The 22499-nt window shown below is 38.5% G+C and overlaps 5 protein-coding genes across 8 annotated transcripts in view; 4 read left to right on the top strand and 1 right to left on the bottom strand.

Annotated features, from left to right (window-relative positions):
* The window catches only part of LOC105284431 (zinc finger protein 423), an 89978-nt gene extending 89129 nt beyond the window's left edge, over positions 1–849 (top strand). For both annotated transcript variants that reach the window (XM_026969173.1, XM_026969172.1), the window contains one exon: positions 30–849. In XM_026969173.1, the coding sequence (XP_026824974.1) occupies positions 30–395 (366 nt within the window). In that variant the 3' untranslated portion in view covers positions 396–849. The remainder of the gene's footprint in view (positions 1–29) is intronic.
* Positions 850–3512: 2663 nt separating this feature from the next.
* LOC105284433 (regulation of nuclear pre-mRNA domain-containing protein 1B) lies at positions 3513–8078 on the top strand. Its single transcript, XM_011347917.3, has 5 exons — positions 3513–3907; positions 4718–5019; positions 5303–5437; positions 6001–6276; positions 6467–8078. The coding sequence occupies exons 1-5, from the start codon at positions 3757–3759 to the stop codon at positions 6614–6616; spliced, it is 1014 nt and encodes a 337-aa protein (XP_011346219.1). The 5' UTR covers positions 3513–3756; the 3' UTR covers positions 6617–8078.
* Positions 8079–8189: 111 nt separating this feature from the next.
* LOC105284441 (nuclear envelope phosphatase-regulatory subunit 1) lies at positions 8190–10608 on the bottom strand. Its single transcript, XM_011347936.3, has 4 exons — positions 10030–10608; positions 9765–9836; positions 9367–9501; positions 8190–9281 (listed from the first exon to the last, which is right to left on the bottom strand). Exons 1-4 carry the CDS (start codon positions 10055–10057, stop codon positions 9124–9126), a joined length of 393 nt encoding a protein of 130 aa, XP_011346238.1. The 5' UTR covers positions 10058–10608; the 3' UTR covers positions 8190–9123.
* Positions 10609–11646: 1038 nt separating this feature from the next.
* LOC105284455 (histone-lysine N-methyltransferase, H3 lysine-79 specific) lies at positions 11647–19233 on the top strand. 3 transcript variants are annotated; one of them, XR_894880.3, is made up of 12 exons: positions 11649–13222; positions 13413–13485; positions 13598–13868; positions 15418–15619; positions 15712–15935; positions 16144–16436; positions 16552–17373; positions 17873–17980; positions 18084–18185; positions 18328–18622; positions 18901–19039; positions 19143–19233. XR_894880.3 is itself a non-coding variant. In XM_011347952.3 (12 exons), the coding sequence occupies exons 2-12, from the start codon at positions 13165–13167 to the stop codon at positions 18973–18975; spliced, it is 2523 nt and encodes an 840-aa protein (XP_011346254.1). In that variant the 5' UTR covers positions 11649–12557; positions 13078–13164; the 3' UTR covers positions 18976–18994. The 3 variants fall into 3 exon arrangements, 2 of the variants coding, with proteins under 2 accessions (XP_011346265.1, XP_011346254.1); XM_011347952.3 differs by lacking the exon at positions 19143–19233 and having other exon boundaries at positions 11649–12557; positions 13078–13222; positions 18901–18994; XM_011347963.3 differs by lacking the exon at positions 19143–19233 and having other exon boundaries at positions 11647–13222; positions 15715–15935; positions 18901–18994.
* LOC105284462 lies at positions 19129–20915 on the top strand. Its single transcript, XM_011347978.1, has 3 exons — positions 19129–19298; positions 19458–19679; positions 19813–20915. The coding sequence occupies exons 1-3, from the start codon at positions 19152–19154 to the stop codon at positions 20302–20304; spliced, it is 861 nt and encodes a 286-aa protein (XP_011346280.1). The 5' UTR covers positions 19129–19151; the 3' UTR covers positions 20305–20915.
* Positions 20916–22499: the final 1584 nt, after the last annotated feature.

Here is a 22499-nt window from a genome sequence, read left to right as displayed (position 1 = left end):
CTAATAGAAAAAATCGTGCTTGTTCGCAGGATCACATGGTGCAGCAACACGGTCTGAGTGCACGACCATACGATTGCGCAAAGTGCAATCTCAAGTTCTTCTTCAGAACGGAGCTGGATCATCACATGTTGATCTTCCACCAGTCGGATGAGACCGTCTCGCTAACGGAGGATACGCGCGAGACGAAGAATCGTGAACCAGAAGAGAGCAACCACGACAGCGGTGTGATAGTGAAGAAAGAAGTAATACAAGACGGCGAAGAAGAAGGGGAGGAGGAGGAGGAAGTGAACGTGGACGATCAAGTCGGACAAGAGGAACGCGAGAAAGCAGGAACGGAGGAGCAGAAACTGAAGGTGGAAGTGGACAGCGAGACCGCCTCCTGCCAGGAATCGTGACTCTCTCCTTTGATCGATAATATGTTTCATTCTGATCTAAACTTAATTAATTGTTAGAAATTTCCGGTCAATTATTAAGTTTGTCTCGACCCTTGGAGGTGAACGCTCCCACTCGAATATTCATGTAAATATTCTTTGTATTTTTCATCATAATTTGCGTATTTTGTTGCATGAGTTTTGTAGTTTGTTCTCGTATATGAAAGCTCGCGGCATCGAATTAAAATAATGAGTTGTCGGCGCGTCGCGAAAGTACGGAATTAAATACTACCTAAAGCCAACTGGCTGTTATAATGAAGGCTTCGATGTGAATCGATCCATAAAATCACTGCGTTATTGTACTATTACACTATCATGTTATTGTTATGTACTATTAATATCCTCTAGATTTTAATATCCATGTATTACGTTCTTTCATTCCTTCCTATAAATACATAAGCAAGAAAAACATTGATTATATGTTTGATTGAATCGATCGACCAAGATTTTCCGCGTAACTGCTCTTGTCATTACTCCCAATTTACTTGTGTTTTCTTACTCTTTATATTATTTTAATATTTCTAGTATAAGCTTACTATCCTATTGATAGAAAATCAATTGAGAAACCAAATTATATCAAATAAATCACGGAGTCAATTATTCTGATCCATCACGTGCGTGACGTCATCACCGCGGCCTTTATTATGAATCTCGTTGACTGATTGCAAACTTGGCATTGTGACGTAAAAATCTCCAAAGCAAAGTAACGTCAAAAGTAATTATAACGCCGTCGTTATGTCGTCTTCTGACTTTGTACTTGAGTCTAAAAAAAAGTTAATAGTCAAACGACGTCCAGAAGAAATTTTAGAATGTCTCTCAGGCGATCTCAGCAACGATGAAGTTTCTTTTCTAGATTAACCGGCACAGTGCTGATAAAGTTCGATACAGTATTAATTAGAAGTATCAAGGAAAGCCGTTTATAATTACTTCCGATAGTTAGTTTTTTATGCGCTAATATAATGAAACTTCAATATAAGATTGCGCGATGGCTCTGCTCTTGTTCGATACAATCTCGAGGCATTGGTGTTTCGTTTATCCTCTGAAAATCCTGATACAAATTTCGAGTTTGAAGATAGGATATTCATATTTTTGCGAATTTCATAAATTTGTTCACGTTAAGTTTAAGAAAGTTTTCAATAGTCATTTTATCGTTTCATCGATTTGATGTATTAATGGCACATTAGCAATGAAGTTACTGCCCAGTAAGCAAAATGTGTGCAATCTGCCAGCAGATTGGCAACAGATTACTGCAGAAGTTGATAGCAAATTGGCATCCTTTATGTCTGCATTAGGATAGTGATCTGCCAGCAGAGCCTGCTAACAGACTCTGACAGCAGATTGGCGGCAGAAACCGAGCAGGATCTGTTAACATTTGACGTCAGATTGGCGGCAGAAACATAGCACGATCTGCGCATGCGGAATCTGACGGCAGATTGACAGCAGAAACCGAACAGAATCTGCAGCTTTTGGCCATTCATATTTACGATATATTAAAGCATGTGTTTACTTTTAACACGCTATAAATTGTTAAAAGAACGCATTTGTTTGTTTGTTAAATTAAAGTACATTTGGCTCGATGTGTCTTTCTGACAGTTCGTTGCATAATCTCTCTCTTATTGTTAATTTATTCTAATCCGAAGTCCGAATTTTGCTTTCGAACTTCAGATTGCTCGTGGCGTGCGTGAACCACATGGACGTTGTCCATGGGAGCCTCTATGCCGCAAGTGCAAAAATTTTCAGAAAAATTAATATTATCATGCCAAGGCGCGTATATTAACTTATATAACTGTTAGGCTAAATCTTAACATCGAGTAAGAACTCGACGCGTGCACCGCGTAGCGGTGCGGAGCGAAAACGCATATTCATAGCCGTGTAAATTTGAATACTGTCAAAAGCTGCAGATCCTGTTCGGTTTCTGCTGCCGATCTGCTGTTAGATTCCGCGCGCGCAGATCTTGCTCGGTTTCCGCTGCCAATCTGCCGTTAGATTCCGCGTGCGCAAATCTTGCTCGGTTTTGTCGACAATCCGACTTCGAGCCATGTTTGCAGATTCTGCTCGGTTTCTGCCGCCAATCTGTTCTTAGATTTTGTGAGCAAGCTCCGTTACATTTCTGGCACCAATTTGTCGAATTAATCGTTAATAACAACTTCTGTATCAAATTTGTTGTCTTTTGGCTGGCAATAGTTGACAGCAGATAGTTGGCATCATCTGCTTTCGGCAGACTTGGCTATCTGGGTGGTATTTAAGGGAAGTCGCAATAATAACCTGTCCATTAAATGTATAGCGATAAGATATAATTCCGTACGAGATAAATTATTGTTCTCAATCGTACGTACTGTATATATAATAATTTGTCCATTAGGCACATAGCCGTCTAGTAAAATAACATTATATACGAATAAATTATTGTTCTCAATCGGGCCGACCGTTTGATCTGTCTCTTCCCGATCATTGTTAATTATAGCCGCATTTTAAAAACATATAATATAAATGTATTGATGAATATCTGTGCAAGAAATTCTGCTCATTAATCGATTCCAATAATTGTTCCAGTAATACTTTATTAAAATGTGTAAAGATATGGGAGTAAAATCATCGAAAAATGAATGTTTTACAAGATATTTTATATCTGAATAAAATGTGAAATTTTTCCGTGATCTCTCATCTTTCAACATTTTTGTACGTAAACCAACGAAAAATGTCAATATACGAAATATGTAAATATTATTTAATTGTCTTAATTACATTACCTAAAACTATAACGTCTCTATGTATTACATAACAATTGTTGCATATAGCTACACGAATAATTATACATATGTAGTTATAAATTTACGTATAATTATACAATGTTATACAAAACAAGAAAGAAGATACCACAATTTAAAAAATAAAATAACTACTAAATCGACAAAGCGGTTCCATCTGCAGCAAACTGTCGGATATAATTTGCGTTGTTTTCATCGATAATTGTAAAGGAAGAAATCTGCAATACCATCAGCTCAAAAAGTGACTCAATTAGTGACACGAACCTCCACTAAGTTTCGCAACGGCGCTAATAATTACTCCCTCTTTCCACGCGCCTGCGCAGACGCGCAGTCGTTTCGTCGTCGTCCGCGTATGTACGTGTATGTACGTTGTGCTTGATTCGTCTTGCTTCAGCTGTTGTCTACCTGGCCTCGTGTACGTTTCGGTCGTCGTGTCGGCACGACTATTTTTCGTGCAGAGGCGCGGAAAGATAGGCAAGTAATCCCGGTTCTTCGAAAAGAGCCGAGAACCGAGATCCCGAAAGCCGCGCCGCTGACGAGGAAGTCACCCGACGGCGATGACGGGGTTCACGGAGAGCGCCCTGGTCAAGCGACTGATGGACTTGAACCCGTCGCAGCAGAGCATCCAAACACTCTCGCTCTGGCTGATACATCACAGAAAACACCACCCGACCATCGTGAAGATCTGGTTCAAGGAGATGTGTAAAGGTACGGTTTCGAGAAATCTTTCGATGTTCCGGTGCAGGATCGAAACGGCGATCCGTCCTCAGCGGCGCGAGTTCCCTGGGTACGGGATATTGGATCGCCTCGTCGCCGGGAACGGACACTGACGAGATTTTTAGGTTATGTAAACTGCACCTGTACTACGTAGAACGGAGTCCGCGACGATCCCGTTGATGTGGCACATTGATCCGTAATTCAGGAAGTTTCTCGTCTGCTCTTGCCCTGCCGGCACGCGTGATGGTTCGGTAAACTCGGGAATGAATGAACACTATTTATGAATGGCGATATTATGCATTCATTCATTCATTTATTTAATTTTGACATATCTATTAGATAAGTACATCAAATAAATTGAAAGATAAAACAACGTGACATGTAGAGAAAAAGACACGTGTATATGTCGCTCGTTGTGTTTAAAAATTTCTCGGCTTATTTAAATGATTAAGTTGTATATTAGATACTGTTTGAAAATGTTTAACACAGTGTTGCAAGTTTTTGTGAAGTAAAATATTGGCAAGACAGTGACACGCAATAATTATCATGAAATTGCTTTAGCAGTAGCATATAATTAAATATATAATTGATAATTAAATTTGAAAAATATTTAAAACAAAATACTTGTAAAGACAAAGAGTTGAAACACAGATAGAGACAACACATTACAGAGAATTGTTACTTACATAATTATCATCATTCATGTAATCACCTCTTGATTGTTTGCAATCTTGTGACTCCAACTTTTTTTTATAAAACTTGTAAATTTAAGCTTAACATTTCCTGCATAAATGTTTACAGTGAAGGACAATCGCAAGTTGATGTTTATGTATCTGGCAAATGATGTCATCCAAAATAGCAAGAAGAAGGGACCAGAGTTTGGGAAGGAGTTTGAAACAGTGTTGCCGAAAGCCTTCGAGCATATGAAGGGTTTCGACGAAAAGACGCGAGAACGATTAAACAGGCTATTGCAGATCTGGGAGGAGAGAGGTGTTTATGACAAAGCACAGATAGCCGAGTTTAAAGCAGCTTTCGCAGAATCCGAAAAGGACTCTGCGCCACCGTCGAAAAAGAAAATAAAAATTGAGATCGAGAAAGTCAAGGTACATATAGTCTTAGATTATAGAACTCATTCGTGCATGATTAAGATACCTAGTATGGAAACAACAAATTGTAGAAGAATGAAAACAATGTTAATTTATATTAAACGTTCATGTATATTTATATTTAACGTCTGTATCATAATATATATATATTTGACAAATAACGCAGTTCTTGTACTCTAAACAAGCTCGATCTTTAATTCAATCGCGTGCAAACTGGCTAATTTGATTGTGATAAGTAGAGGGAAAGATGTGAGATTAAAATTTTGAATTGCTCTTGCAGAAGGAGAAGAAAGAAAGGAAAAAGTCCGAGACCGAAGTGGAGGTGGACGGTACCAAAGAGCTTCACGTGACGTTGAGCCCGCGCACTCCAGCTGGCGATCCACCGGAAACCGAGGAGCTCATCAAGGCTTTAATGGTTAATATCAATTATACGAACACCAATCATGATGCGGAATTTGTATCGTCAGCAATAAAATATTTTATTCATACGAAAATACATGTTGAATCCATGAGGCAATCGATGGAAGCTTTTATGACGATTCTGACACATCCACACCCTATTGAATTTTAATTGCCTGTTTTTTTTGCTGTCTTGCCGCTTGTCTCTTCTCCTACGCTCTGCGTAGAATTTACGTACCTGTATACTCGTTTTTGATTTTCTCGGTTTGAAACTTCTTCGGCCTTCGCGAAGTAAATTGAGTGGGTGCTGGTATTTAATATTTGATTTATGCTTCGCTTCGATGTAATGATTATTACGCTCGCTTACTTTCCTAATAGAATCTAAATCTCATCAGATTTGTTTTATTAGTCGAGTTGCAATCTGCCTTGTGTCTTCTTTTCTTCTTTCGCACGAACAAAGTGTGCTGGATTGAGTGTAGCGACGAAGCGGTGAAGGTTTCCCCGCAACACGTACGGCACATCATAAAGAAACACATGAAACACACGTTGTGGAAACTAACGGAGTCTTGTATTTTTCAGGATCTGGAAAACACGGCGTCCTCGGATGCCGGTGTCAGAGAGCGCATCGCGTCCCTGCCGCCGGAAGTCTCGGAGGTCTCGTTACTCGCGAATCTTGCCGATCGAACAGCTGCGGATCAGCTCAGCGCCGCAGTGAACGAGGCAGCCACGCTCTTGGCCGATTATAACGGACGATTGCAAGCAGAGATGGAGGACAGGAGAAGACTACTGACGATGCTGCGAGACTATACTTTGGCGCAGAGGCAACTACTTCAGCAGGCACAAAGCACTTTAGAAGTATGATTTTCTAGAGGAACGACTTTCTCCTTCGCTGCATGTCTTATCTTTAACACATAAGACTTATTTAGAATCTAAGATTGCGTGACAAAATTATAAATGCTGACACGAAATCTCTCTGTGGTGTTGTTTAGCAAGAGAATTTCTTATCTTTCATCATGTTATATAGGATTATATGTTTTATGTGCAGGACTATAAGGAAAAGCTCAAGAAAGTGTGCGCCGTCCGGTCGGAGGTAAAGTCTCACATCTCGAATCTTCCTGATTTGACGCAACTGCCCGACGTGACTGGCGGTTTGGCGCCTCTTCCTTCGGCCGGCGATCTGTTTTCCATGAACTAGTGTAAGCTCGCGTGCGCACTTGTGCGAGTATCGTTTACATAGTTTATCGCTTTAGTCGAACGAATAAAAAGGGAGATGAATTTCCCAATTTGCAAGATCCATAGTACATGATCATGATCACATGGTACGGATTCGAACGATAATAAACGATAATGTGAGATTCTATTCGATTAGAATTTCATGCTGTGGAATTTTTAAAAAAACTCGATACGTTTACGAGAATACCAGCGTTGTAAGGTACAAAACAGGGAAGTACTAACGGGCAGAACAAGACTGGAACGTTACCACGGCTAGTGATATTGTAGTTCCCGGTTTTGTACTTTAACACGTTCCTTGCCAAGCCGCTTTTGAGTAGTTCTCATTTTCAGGTCATGTGTACCAATGTACCAAAAACACGTTATAGACGTTTGATAAATATGTAAAAAATTATCATTGTTTTCGCTGGTGAGCTGGGAATTTACTTTTTAGTAGAGTAAATAGTGAAACTTGATGCAACTTGAGAAACAACGTCACAGAGCATGTAAGAGTAATACCAACAATTATTTTCTTGCGCTTTATCTACCAATGATAAAATATCATTGGCCTGAAAATGAATGTATACCGAAAATGGTACACGCGGCAGGGAACGTGCTAAATAACGAGCATAACGAGCCTAGCTCTCCTTCCTTTTAGCTCTCGCAAAGTACCGCGTCCGCGTAAAACTGAGGTAAACAAATAAATTGCTACAAGAAATCTTATATATATTTAAACGGTGCGCGAAGTGACGATACTTCTGCACTGCGATGCTTGATAACTTCGAAATATCCTCGTACGATTCATTTTATAACTGCAGACGGATGTGCCTCTGAATAATTGTGTCATATACATAATTATTACGTAATATATTATACAAAGAGTGCTCATTATCCAGTCTACTACGTAAAAGAACCGTGAAGAATCGCGAAGAATAAGTAAAAGACGTGCGACCATAGAGAAATACTTCGGAATGATAAATCGAAATAATTTGCGTAACAATTGTTAAGTCTCGCGTGGAATTCGTACAATGGGGGCGGGTTGACTGACGGATTATTCAACTTGACGATAAGGGCATCTACGTACATACCTCTTAAAAGTAACGGAGTGAAACTTCGCACACTGGACCTCCGTACCGCTATCAGAGGTGTCTTACCACGTGTTTCTTGATCTACGCAATTGTGTACTAACGATACTGCGTGAGGTTGGACAACTATCACTTGTACATATTATATACTGTAGTGTTAGGTACCATTTCAGAACTGACAAGACGCTCTTCGTGAACACTTGACTACGAACAAACAGTGGTTCACACATAAAGAAGTATAATATTGTATATGTAACTATTTTAAAAAGACAAATCGCGTGACTGTGTATACTTGAAAAAAAAACCGAGAAAAAGATTGTAATATGCGAAACATTAAGTACGAATAAATGTTTTGATCGTTATACACACCACGACTCCTTCATCACGCGCAACTGATACAAACAGTTCCTCCGAACAGTTTGTTGTGTGACGCACACAGGATTGTCTATTACAGGAAACACAAAACGATGATTTCTAAATAAAAATTATTTAATAATTGATTTAAAAAATACAAGAACTTTACAGATATTTTCTACATGTAATTGCTACAACAATCCACTTCTTGAATCATAGCAATCATCATTATTATCTCTTAAATACTCTTCAATTTGCTTATCCTTATTAGAAAATAGTATACTTTGTGTTGAGCATTTTACAAGAATACAAATTACATATGATACACGATCTGGTTCACCATTTTAACTGTTAATCGAAATTTCCCCGTCGCATGATCTGCGAAACAGTTAATTACAATTCCCTTCGGTTCAAGTACAATCTTTTGCAAGCGGTTGTTTGGCAAGAGTATTGAAGTACTATGCTACTTCACTCACTACGAGGAGTTATTTAATAAATTAAATAGCGTAATTTTTTTCTACCGTAAATCACATGAAAATATATTGATATGCATTTGATATATATTACATATTATACATAAACTGAACAAATAAAAAAAACAAATCAATATACCGTCACTTTTCGTGTATCATTATAAATGAATCTAATCTGGCTTTGATCATTTGCTAATAGTACTAGATATAATACATTGACAGGATAATATAAAATAATCGAATGTCACTGCCGTAAAACAGGTATACCAGATTGAAATGTACACCATAATGTTCAAATGGAAGAATGCATATGCGCATCATACATACTACTTACATTGGACGTTTTGTAGACATAGCAAAGAATTGATCATGATTCAATGGAATTTACACAGAAATTTACACATGTTACAACGTAAAAAAGATGTAGAACCTAAACTGTTCGTCGTGATCACTCAGACTGTTTCTCATTACACATAAAAAAATCAACATCCCATATTCACACTAGCTGTAACTGTTTGCAACATAGCAAACAGTTCAAAGAAACTAACGTTTAATTACAATTATTTAATAATAGCCACGTCTTAAGTTTCGTGAGGATGTAGAGGCCTCGTGGGCTTTAGGATCAGCTTCCCGGTATCGTCACAGCTCATGTTGAAATCACCGAGCACGCTCCTAGCTCGCTGAGTTATAATACTTGGCGCTATCACCCGTCTGTGTACTCCCAACATGAACAGTATCACTGCAAACGTTTCGTTGTGGCAATTACGTATGATCATGAGAAACAATGTTAAAAACCATGTATAGACAGTGTTTCTGCAACTAACATAATATTATACTAGATATTGTGAAGAATGGATGGTTATACAGGCTCTGCGTGAAGGATACTGCTGATGTGTTGGGATCCGTCAGCCAGTGCCAAGCACCGATAGCGGTACAGATAGAGATGGAACCCAACAGGACTATAAAAACATCCAAATATCTCTTGTCAAAGCAGTCAACAACTCAAAGAATCAGAATCAAGGGAACACAATAAATTATTAACTTGCACAATTCTCCATATAATCAAAATTAAAGTCTTTATAAGACAATGCAGAAAAGTCAAGTTGTAAAAGTCGAAAAACTATTAAAACATACCAAGAACCTTATTATGCCATAGTAATTTGCAAAATCCATTTGTAAAATAGAAACCATCATAAACATATAATAGAACCGATAGACTTACATCTCCATCGCAAGGTGGCTGGTTGCAGACTAGAAATAACTTCGGTAAGTCGCCTCTCAAAAGCTTTCAGATCTGGAAATAGAGAGCGAAACAATTGAGAATAAAAGGAGGATGATTGCAACATCAACGTATCCGTCTAGGAAGAAATAGTAAAATATTAATAATACTGATCAAGGTTATAACAATCTTCTTTCTCAACTAGTATTTTCATTACAAACTTTAGTATTCATTATAAAACGATGTCATTCTCCAATGTAGTTCGTACCTTCGCAAACTGTCTGGTCCAGTGACATAATTATCCGTTAAATTAGAATTTGGCAAAAGAAGGAATCAAAAAGAACGTGCAATAATAAATTTAATCGATTGCAGTCAGTATTTGATCTTTCCTCTTCCTTCTTGAATTTCCTTATACTACTGTCACTATGCTTCACTTGAACTTCTGATGTTGGAGCACTGTAGGTTAATTCTCTTTTTCGACGCTACTTTCAATTTATTATTAACATTGCCTTAAAATAAGAACCTTCTCTGAATCGATCATGTAAATATACTATGAATAAAAAATCTGTTCATTCACTGTCAACAGTACTTATGTACTAATTAACCACAAACATTTCTCATTCGATTGTTTAACGTACTATTTAAAAAAAGAAAGTTCTTTTAATCCCTCATACTGCTTTGAGATAAAAAACTCGATTCATCTGAGTTGAGATGTAATACCTGACACACCATGTGCTCTTAAAACTAAAATTTTCTTAACCTATCAGTGACTACACTTCACTTTGCGAGCAAAAACAGCGGAAGCTCAAGCGGACTTTTTGAGTACTAATTGAAAGTAAGGGATTCAAATCGCGAAATCGAGCGCCTGTCACATAGCAACCCTCCATTTGCACCTACAATCGCAACTTTATATCCAAACTATAGCAGATTACTATTCTGTAGGCGCTCGACTGTAGGATAATTGCCACTTTACAGGCGCTCGATAAGTATTATGCAGCATTAAATATTAAAGTATAGAAAATTTTATTTTTCCACGGTACAATTTTCTTTAACAATATGAATAAAAAGAATTCAGTTAATGATAAATTCAAGTAATTCCAAGGAAATTCAATAATATCGAATAATATCAAGAGAGGTTTGACAAAATCTAATTAAACAACCCAGGCAGCACACATTGGTTTCAAAACCGTTTTGCCGTAACGTTTCATAACCATTTTATTGAAACGTTTATTTAGGAGAAAAATGTCCAACGAAAAAACGTTTCTTTTTCGGCAAAAAAACGTTTCAGAAACCATCAGAAAAATATTTATCAATTCTATATATCAGTGCCTCAAAGATAGACAGAGTTAAGTCACATTTTTCTAAAAAACTAGATTTTTATATTTTATAAACTACTCTCTAAATTTCGTGTAGTGGAATCTCACTCTTTTGAAACGTCACTTCAAGTAATAGTGATCTCAAAAGTTTCAAAAGAAAAGAAGAAGAAAAGAGTACTGGATCGGTTTTCCGGATGGTTATTTATAAGGAGATAACACAAATGTTACTTGCGAGAACGTCACGTCCGGCCTGGCCATTTATCGGTCGCTTGGTGAATCAGAGGTGGGAATCGCGCACGCTTGTGTTGATTTTTGTCTCTTGTTCCATAATCGAGTACATTGAAACGCATGATGTAAAAATAATGAATACTCGCAAAGTAAGTAGAAATTACTATTTTTTCTATATTAATTATATAATTTCGAATCAATTTAATAAAACACATTCTTCGTTTCTGTGGAAAGGTGAAAAATACGTTTTTAAAATTGAGGTCCAAAAACGGTTTCTATTTAAACCGTTTCTTAAATGGTACTTTATGTTTCTTAGACATTAGATACGTCTAAGAAACATATATTAGGCTAACATGTGCTGCCTGGGAAATTATAATACAAAATAAAAAAGCAAGATCTAATCAAATCCGGCGAGATCTGAAAAGACATCTGTAAAATCTCTTATTAATTTAACCAGACCCGCAATATAATGCAATTCAAAGGCATTTCTATAACTGGTGCTGAGAGAAGGACAAAGATGATTGAAATTCCATTACTGAATTTATTATTAGATTTTTCCATTACTGAAAATTATCATTCATTATTTCATCCATTTCTATTTTGTGCTCAAAATTAATAAATACCAAGATCTAACAAATCGTTTGTTGATTCACTATCTCGTCATGGTCTTTTGTAAGCCATGTAATAATTCTCGAGAATTGTCCCAGTTCACAGATTCATCGTGATAACGGAAGCGCGCGCCTCCGCAGTGCGCATCGACGCGAGTGTGATCTTTGACCGCGAAAGTGGAGGTCATTATCCCTTATCGTTACGGTCAATATTATCGACCCTGAGGACACGGTGCAAGGCAGCGGAACTCGCTGCTCGCTCGCGCGCGATAGTTCCTATGGAAACGCGCGATCGAATCGCGACACCCGTTCGCCGTTGGTTTCTTCGCGTCATAAGAGCATAAGTACCGCGGTGCCAGGTGAACCCAGGGTACGCACACGGCTCCTACCGCAGTCTTGCAAATATTGACACGGCGAGAAGCCGTGGCCGACGACCCGCGAGCTGGAGCTAAGCTGGAGAACCGTTCCGGGAGATTGTCCTCCGGAACTTCGTCGGAACCGGAAGTCCGCGATTATCGTCCGTATTATCCGAATCTCGCGATTGCACTTTTCTTCGTAGAACACGACTTCGCGTGAGTCGGCGAAATGGTTGGCAAATAAAACTGGGTCGTGGCCAATGGGGATGATTTTCGATCAGCGGAAAGGTACGGAAGATAGCGCAAGAAATTCTTGACGTGTGTTTTGAGGAATCTTAACGAATCTAGTTGAACAAATAAAAAAACGCGATTATTTTACTTAAATTGTTCGAAAACAATTAAAACATGCTGAAGCTTTTATAGTTTTAGATTGTTTCTTCTGTTGTTCAACTTTTTGATAATACTCTCAGAAACCAGTTGAGAGACGACTGAACGCGCTAAAGGCTTGTGTTACGTCTCTAAAAGCTTCAAAGGCCGAAAAATGATGATAATTTCTAGACAAACTTTTGTTCTTGCATAGAAGCTTCTCCCATAACAAAATTTCTTAACACTAGAATTTTGCAAAGTAAAATATTGTGGTACCGAAAATATGCGAATGGCTTTGTAGCAACAATTGGCGAAGAAATGTCTCGAGTAACGACTTGATGTGTCTGATTTTCGCTCGAAGTATTGGTGGTGGGAATTCCCGCTGACGATGTCCGACTAGGTAGGCTCAGTTGAGAATTATTGAGCATTATTAAGGGTTTAGTTTAGGATCTCTCTTCGCCTTTCTTCGCCTTTATCGTTGCTGTCGCGCGTGCTTTGTTACGGCTGCTCGTGATAATCGCGTCCGAGGATGACCGGAAGGACGTCGCTCCTGGAACAGAAGAGGCTCCAGTGGGCAAGAGAAAGAGGTAAATTTGTAAATTTGCGGTCATTGTTTAAACAATCAGTTTGCTAATTTCACTTTACGCTATTCTAATTAAGTTGCGTTATAATCGTTGAATTGTATACGAAGAACACTTATATTTAGCAAATATTTACATTACCTAGAAGAAGACTTCATAAAATCATTTATAAAATCTTTTTTAATCTATTATGCAGAAGAGATGGCGCGTCTCAGCGTTAATTGGGGATCGCTAAAGCCGAATAGCAATTACGACCGCACCCATATTCGGTGGGTTTATCAAACAGCTATAAAATATAATGATAATTAAACATTATTTTAATTATTAACATTAATGATTAATAATTAAATTATTAATTTAATTATTAACTATATTACACAGCACTTACTCAAATGACGCCAGATTGGGAGAAATAAAAGACAGGCCCTCCGCACAACCGTTTCGTGCAGCCGGACATTACGGAAGCACCGTCAGTCTGAAGAGCCTAACGACGGAGAGTTCCGGAAGTGGCGGTAGCAATCTCAAATGTTTCGACTATAACGGCGGCAGTTTAATGAATCTCCGAGATCAGGTGGACACCGCACAAATGAGACGCAGAAGTCCCAGTTTGCCTCCAATCTTTAGCAAGGACCAGCAGCAGTACTTCCAACTGGTTTGTATTTTGAAACACAACTTTATTATTAATAATCATATTTCATGTAAAAATATGTAATAGTATATTTAATCACATATTTTTAAATAATTATATAAGAAGAATATTTATTATTTCTATCCCAGCTTTTTTTAGCTGATTGATTGTTGAAATAAGATTGAGTTTCTCTCTTTACTAGTTAATCTACTTTTGTGAAATATTCATTTCAAATCGATCGAGCCATTATTAACTCCGCTATACTCGAACTAGAAGGTTTCGCAACGCATGAAAGCTCCAAATTATTGTATGTCTCACCGTTGGTTGAATAATCGATTGCTTACCGCAAGTTGATTTGCGTGTGGCAGCAGTATTCTACCAAAAACGATCGCATGGCTAAAAAAAATAATGGTATAATTGAGCAGCACAGATTTATATTCGTGTGTCTCTTTCCGCAAAAAATATTATGTGTTAATATAAAATTATCTGAACATCATTTGTTAATATAAAATTATCTGAATATCATTTGCAATTGGTCTTACCAAAATGTTTAATTTACTAATTTCTTAATTAAGTTCAATTTTTTTATAGTGATCTATTAGAATTTTTATAATAGAAATTTGACGTGTTCGAACAAAAACATAATAGTGATCATGTATCCTACTTGAGGGGAAAATACTTTTCCTTCCAATTCTACTTGAAGATTCGGAAGTTCATTAAATTAATGACCATGTCTAATTAGAATTTCACAAGCGACAGGCGATTTTATAGTCCATTGCCCCTTCGTAAGGGATAAGCAAAAGTAAGGCAGTCCGACAAATCGATTCTTATCGTGCTATTAAAGTTCAATGACCTCAAGGCTATACACTTTGCTTTCGGGCTTGAGAACGAACATCGCCCCTTCTATGACGACATCGATTGCCGCTCATGGCACAAATTATACGAATAGGACTTTATCGCAGTTTTTTCTCTAAAAACTCACCCCTATTTAAGCTATAAATTATTTTACAACTCCAACGTGACTATTTAACAGAACTTTTTCTTAATATTTAAGAAAATTAATCTCGAGAATGAGAAAATTAAAAATCCAGATTAAATAATTCTTTTAAAAAAATATATAAAATAAGTCTTTCTTAATTATACAGAAAATTACAGAATGTTTTAATTTATTCCACATAGAGAACGTTTGTTATCAATTAATGATTATTTAATCGAGGATTTGTATGCACACACACGCATTATTTATTTAATATTTATTATTATTTATTTAATATTATAATATTATGAGTATTCAGTTTTGCCGCGCATATAACTGCCTATTTCAGTTTCCATTGTGCAGCGCAGGTAGAAATAAGAAACACATTGTGCATGATTTATGTACCACCCCGATGTCTCCGGCAGGCACGACAGTAATATTCCAGCATATTTCGCCGCAATACATAGTATGCTGAGGAACAAAGTTCCTCCTCTCACGAACCACGAAAGCCGGAACTCGTATACTCGATCACGCAAGCACGCAAGCCCTCTCGCCTCGCTGAAGGCGTCTTATTGTTATCGCCTCGTTCCGTGCCAGGAACAACAGCGTGACTTCGGTGTAGAGGGCTCGCCTTACCAGCCGCAGAGGTCGCAAAAACTGGAACACCATCGCCGCCGGTCCAACGACCATCGCGAAAATCAGAAGCAGCATCATCATTACGGCTCGCCAGGCGAAGAGCGCGAGGGCGAGACTTCCGGTTATGCCAGCGACTCGGTGGATGCACCTCAGGCAGGACAAAGTGAGTCTGCCTGAACTTTATTTTTTTTTATTTAAATACACAAATTCAAATTAGCATCAATGCTAGTAAAAAAGTTATTTTTTTATCCTAAGGAGGTCTGATTGACGGTAAAGTGGCTAGGATAGAAATGGCGGAGAAGACGTGGCAGAATCCTTATTGCACCACGCCGGAGAGTTCATTGCCACCGTCGAGAAGACTTTCGCCTGGTAGAATGGGTGAACTCAACAGGCCAAGGTGGGGCAGTGTCTGGGGTCAGGACGCAAGAGGCGATCCGCCACCACCTTCTTGGTTATCAAGATTAGGACAATCGAGCCAAGTAATAATGTCTATCTTGAGAGCGTGTGGAACATCCCTTTCCTCTGTAGATCTAAGGAGTGCTTGAGAATGTTCGCTCTCACTATCCTTATTTAACTCAGTTTTACTATGTTGTTACATTGGATTGTAACATATATTCGTATGTTTAATGTTTTTAGCAACAAATATATATCACAATCCAATATTATGATAACTCGATCTTTGTCAAGGTTCTGGTGATCAATCATGATAGCGCCAGCAGTCCGGACAGTTCGACAACCGGTTCGACTGGCTCCGATACCAACAAGATATCTTATCTTCGCGGCCAGAATATCCCGGTGGACGCGGACATCCTTCAGGAGCGAGAAGCAAGGCGACAGAAAGCTCTGGAGCTGCAAAATGCCATTAAACAGCAACTGGAGGAAAAAGACAGGCAGAGAAAAGAAGAGAAGGAACAACGGATGAGAGAGGAAAGATTGGAAGATGAGCGAATCAGACGAGAACAAGAAAAGGAAAGAGAAAGGTAAAATGAATTTGAAAAGAAATAAAATTAAAAGTAATTCAAAATGAAAAATTCCAAAGATAAGATCCACTAAAGAAACATTCTCTAAAATATTTGACATTATAAATAACCGTAGGTTCAAAGAAGAGCAACGGGCGCTACAGGAGAAGGAGGCGGCGAAGATGAAGAAGGCGCAGGCAATGCGCGAAGTACTGGAGGCCGCGGAGCGGCTAGCAATGGAAGAACGAAAGAACCGGCGGAAACGGGAGGAACGCACTAACGAAGACACCGACGTAGTAACTCAGTCTTCTAACGAATCCTCAAAAGCAAGCAGCAACAGCAAACAGGAGCAGAACTGTTCGCAGGAGCAAGGCACGAGTCCCACTGTCGATTATCCCAAAGATAAGTTGCCCGGTTCGAAGAATCCGATGAACACTAAGGAGACCGATGATCGCCAAGAAAATCAGAACAACGAGAAAAAAGAAGGCTACTCCTGGTCGAATCACGTGGACAAGTTGGAAGGAGCCCCGCTAGACCTGAACCTGAAGCCTCTTCAGGTTCCCGTGAGCAAGGACGTGGCGATCGTGCTGAGCGGCAGACTCGAAGACTCGGAGATCTTGAGCAAGGCGAATCTGCAGCTGGTGAACCTGGTGGTGACCCCGAGCCCGTGCAGGTTCGCCGGAAATGCCGCGGACTATCTGTCGCTGGGACTAAATGCGATTGGGAGAAATGGAAGTGCCAGAAATCCGCGGAGGTCTTCGCGGGACGCTTCCTCCTGTGTCGTGCAGAATCGACTGCTGACACCGAGCAAGTACCGAACATCGGCCGGCCGTGACTTCGGCACGCAAACGGACGTGGAGTCCGATTTTCAGGACAGGGATCATCAGTCCATCAGGGAGCAAGAAATCACGAAGGACCGGAAGGAAACGACGAACGCCAACCGAAGAAACATTGAAAAGTGAGTCGCCACCGCGACCTCGATGTCGCACTTTCAGGCTTCTTAAAGCCGGTCGACGAACCGTGAATTCTCCCCTGCATGCGGTAGTACGTGCTGGTAATTATCTTTATTTCATAGTCCTTGTTTCATATAGTGCGTAGTCTGATGATGAGTTTGATGATTGTAAGGACGCTTTGTCGCGAACTGTCTGTCGAACCACGCGAGGAACATAGTAAGGCAGAAATGTAGTAAGTGGAATGTTCTTAATTCTTTTTTTTTTAAGAAACTAGAGGTTCGCTCCGTTTTTCTCTTTTTCTCTTTTAATTTTTAATATTATTTTACGAGATATTGTGAATATTGTTAAAGTTCTGCTCGAGTAGAAGTTTTATTTACCGCTTCTTGTTTAAACGCATTGCTGCCGTTGATACATTTAGCGAAGCTTAAATCTGTTTTTTCGCCTGGCAATTTGATAATGTTCAGAAATTACGATGCTACAATGCGCGATCACGACTATTCGAAGGTCTACCAATGTGAGTCCAGGTGAAGAAATATCCATGAAGACGCTCCCGCGATCCAAGTCGCAGCCCAGAACCACGCTCGACAGCAGACCACGATGGAATGCTAACCGGTAGGATCATAAAGGCTCTAGTAACAGTTAAATACAGTTGGTTTTACATAATATATCACGGACAACTGTCCCAAAGAAAGAGATGATGAAAAGTATTCTTCAGCCCAGGTACACGATATCGGACGCAAAGTGAAAAGGATCCGCACTATCAGAGACGATTGCGATTAAGAAGGCGACAAGTCGAATCCAGTGACGAAGGATCTAGGTAAAATAATCTCAAATTTAAATCAAATTTGAAACATTATTAAATAAAATAGAAATTGAAATATTGTAATTTTAGATATTATCAGAAGCCGATGAGAAATTAATACTATTGACATTAAAATTACTGTTTTTGTTGCGAATAGATCACCATCTCCCGATCGGCGAAAATCGAATAATGGAAAGTCCAAGAATCGAAATACGAACAGGCGCAAAGCGAAACTCGAGAATTACGACGCCGATCTATCGATGGACAGTTTAAATTCCATCGTTCCTCTGCGAATTGATAAGAATGGGAAAATCAATATCGAGGAGCGTGCCGAGAAAGTCTTATTGAAGAACGCGTGCAACGATACAATTCACGCAGAACGACTGGATAACGATAACTCCAATGTCTGGTGCGGGCAAGAGATCTTGTCCAAGTTGTCGTCGTTGAGAAGCGTACGTGATAATCAAATAGTATTATATAATTTATAATACCAGCTACAAAATTCATAGTCATCCTAAAGTTAATAAAGACTAATTTCTTCTTTAAAAACTATAATATAAAATAGGAACATGTAAAGTTATTAGTGCGAAACGTCATGCGCGCAATGTTACTATATAACTACTTATTATAAAACCATCTTCCTTTGTTAAAACTGGAAATCGTAAAATTCTATTTTTCAAACTTAAATTGTTAAAGAAATTTTTTGAAGGGAAACTTATCTTTTCCTCAGGGACTTCTAATGAAGCAGATCGAGTGGGACTCCGAGCGATGCCTGGTCTCACCCGCTGCGTCCGAAATCTTCTGAGCTGCCAAAAGAATTTCCTTGTCGTCAGAACATCCTTTTATTTTTCTTTTCGTTTGCGTAGAAAGTGAGATCGAGTAGAATTTGGCGAAGAGAAGACTCTGTCAGGAAATACTACTTGTGATATCGAGACAAGAAGGAACATTCAGACACCTTTTCTCGCTTTGCAGATTTAGATAATGGCGTTCCAGCTGGACGATCTGTTAAAGGATGACAAGAAGGACGCAAATCTCATACCCGATTTGAGCAAGGCAACCTGCAACTCTCACGAAGAGTTTCGACGACTCAAAGAGAATTGTCCAGAATTTAAGATCAAACCTGAAAAAGTTCGATCATTTTTTAATTATATATAATTAACACAACTCATTTTAAATAATAAAATATTAGGTTTTACTACAATTATATCATGCTAATAGATTAAAATTAAAAACTTATTTCATTTAAATAAATGAAAACGTAACTAATAGCGGTAAATTTGCATGAAGGTAAAGAGAGAAGACACAAAAGTTCGCGACAAGGAATTTTCTTGGAAAGCGACCAAGAAAGAGCTCAAACTAATCGGCAGGGAATGGGCCTACGGAGATCCAGTTCCACCAGATATGAGAGGATTGAATCTGCAGGAGCTGCAACAAGTGGCTATCGATTGGCGAATGTTGACTCCGATCAGACCGAAGCTTCGTCAAGACGAAGAGATGTTTTCGAGATTGGTGAGTTTACTTTACAGTTACATTATTCACTTTCCTTAGAGATATTTATATAATTATTTTTCCATATTTAATAATTTTAATTAATTTTCGAATTAATATGTGGATTGTTTCTTTATTTTTCTCGCGCTTCAAGGTGGAGATGGGCAAATTAGAAATAAAGACTATACTGAAGGAACAACGTTCGCCAATGAGTCCTATTAGACGAAGCAAGAATCGCGCTGGTATAATCGAGACCAGTGTGAAGACATGTAGAGAGTGCGGCGAAGAGTACTGCTTTGGCGAATTTTGCGGTGACGTTCTCTACGATTCCTTCGAGAGGGTAACAATTGTCATCCAGCCGCCGAAGATCAAGATATCCGCCGACGCCGAGGCCATAATCGCCAAAATGGACCGTAAAAAGAAGAAAAAGAAGACGACCGGGAAGAAAAGAGTCAAGAGCAAAAGTAGAGCGTCCAGGAAGTCGGCCAGGCTATTGGTCAATAGCAAAGCGAGGAGATCGATAACTGATCTTGAAACGAAAAACATTAAAGCGAAGAATGAGGGTGACAACAAAACTGAGAAACCGGCGAAACAATTCAAGAGAAAATGTAGTAAATACACGAAGAAAGGCCTTTTACACAAATAATAGTAATTAGGCAATTGATAATAAAAAATTATAGGCCAAGCCTATAAAAATTGCATGCTCTAAAATTGTAATGTGCTATATTGCATGTATTTGTATAATACGTAATTCTTATTGGAGCTTCAACGAAATACGAAAGTATAAGTATAAGAATAACGAAAGTATGAGTAATTTAATAATATTCTAAATAATATTCTGAACAAGAAAATATTAATTATTAGGATGACAATCAAATTGATGCGACATGTAAATCTTTGGTGATCTACCTTTTTGAGAGCACTCGGTTAAGATATTATAAATTAAATAAGAATATAACAATATAATTTTCGTCAACTCGTAAGAAATAATGAGGAAAACGTAACAACGAAGATATAATCGCTTGAGAAATAAAAGGATGGAACGAATTTGAAATTCTTCGCACTTTATTATCTATATATATTTAATGGTCCCTCGATACGACAAGCGTTAAATTCTGCAGCATTAACGCAGTATAAAGAAAATACATCTCGTCGAACAAAATATACTAAGAGAATGTATTATATATGTACAAATCGGACAGGCGCAGTGAATGCTCCCAATTAAATGCTGGAAAAATATAACTTTTATTCAGTTTATCTCTCTCTCTTTTCTTTCTCTTTCTGTCTTTCTCTACTTTGTGTTGAAAGACTCATTTCGCGCTGTTAGCACATTTTCCCACAAATATCACAACCGAAAAGCACACTTTCGCGAGAAATGTTCTGTTCACCGTGCGAGACATAAGAGAGTGCGAAAATATATGTATTTATCTATTTATACTCTTTTGCACATTTCACAAATATATAGAATATATATCTCGATAATAATATATATTATCGCGCGCAGACTACAACTTGAAGAAGAAGCGCATAATCGTTCACGCGATCCGCGTGGAAACAGAATATTTCTCGTATCAGTTTTATGTCTTTCTCCAACTCGATTTCTCGAGTGCGAGTGTCTCGCACTCGTGTCATCTTGGTTTGCCTTAACGCTAACGCTCACGTACAAGCTAACGATAAGATTTTAAGTTAATCGGAATACACGCACATTTCACATGACGTATGTGCATGTGTGTGTGTGTGTGTGTATATATATATCATGAATTTTAATATTATTTTATCACGCACACCCGTCGTGGTCGCAATAGTCGTTCGATGAACAAAATAAATTATATGCACAACTATGCCATACATTTATAACTCACACCATCGAATCGCACTTTCATGTACTCTCTCTGTCTCTCCTCCTCTTGTCCTTTTCCTTATCTTATCTCTACGTTACAGTCGATATCTCAAACATGCGACCAGAGTTCTCGCATGTACCGTACAGTCAAAAAACTACAGTTACATCAAGTCAACCGTCTCAAGTAGGCCATCATAATTGCGCTGTAGTTATTTCGATGTACGAATCGGATAGTCACAAGATGTTAACGCTCACAGACCGTGATAAGAAATTATTTGTTAACCGAGTTTATGGAAAATGTGCAGCACACGTGTGGACATACGACTGAAGCACACTGACGGTACATACGTTTCGAAGGCATGAGAAATCGCATGCGACATCCCCGTCCCGTTTAAATCTGGCCGGTACTCAATTCTCAGAATGAGCGAATACGCGTGCATCTAGTCGGACGCTGATCGACTATCTTATCATTTTCTGGAGAAGCACCGAGAGTCTAATCATTACCCTGCAGAGACCTGATGACAACCGTAACGCGACATTGCACATTCAATAAGAGAACATCGCGCATTAATATACAGGGTGATTCGTATAAAGTGACCGATTTAATTATTAGTGAAATTTGAAGACATATGAAAAAAGAGTTTATACCGATATGTTCAGTACAAAAGGGGACACCATATAACGGATACGATTATTTTATGAGTGGAGGCGTTGAGACATTTCAAAGTCAACTTCTTTTTTTTAATGGGATGCTGTATTTTTTATTTTATAGGATAGTAGCCCTTTTTAATATAAATTCAATGATACATTACATAAAAACATTCAAGGTCAATCAAGGCCAAAAATACATGATAAAATAAAATTCAAATGTATGATCTGTATTTCTGTTCTTCACAATAAATGTTCAAAGTTTTGACCTTGAACTCGACGACACAGATGAATTGTCTTGCTCGTGATATAATCCGTAATATTGAACGGTCACTATGTCTATGTCGATCTGG

The sequence above is a fragment of the Ooceraea biroi genome, chromosome 4, assembly GCF_003672135.1.
Source record: "Ooceraea biroi isolate clonal line C1 chromosome 4, Obir_v5.4, whole genome shotgun sequence".
NCBI classification, from domain to species: domain Eukaryota; kingdom Metazoa; phylum Arthropoda; class Insecta; order Hymenoptera; family Formicidae; genus Ooceraea; species Ooceraea biroi.
The sequence above is the reverse complement of the archived record's forward strand: the minus strand, read 5'-3'. Positions and strand labels throughout refer to the sequence as shown.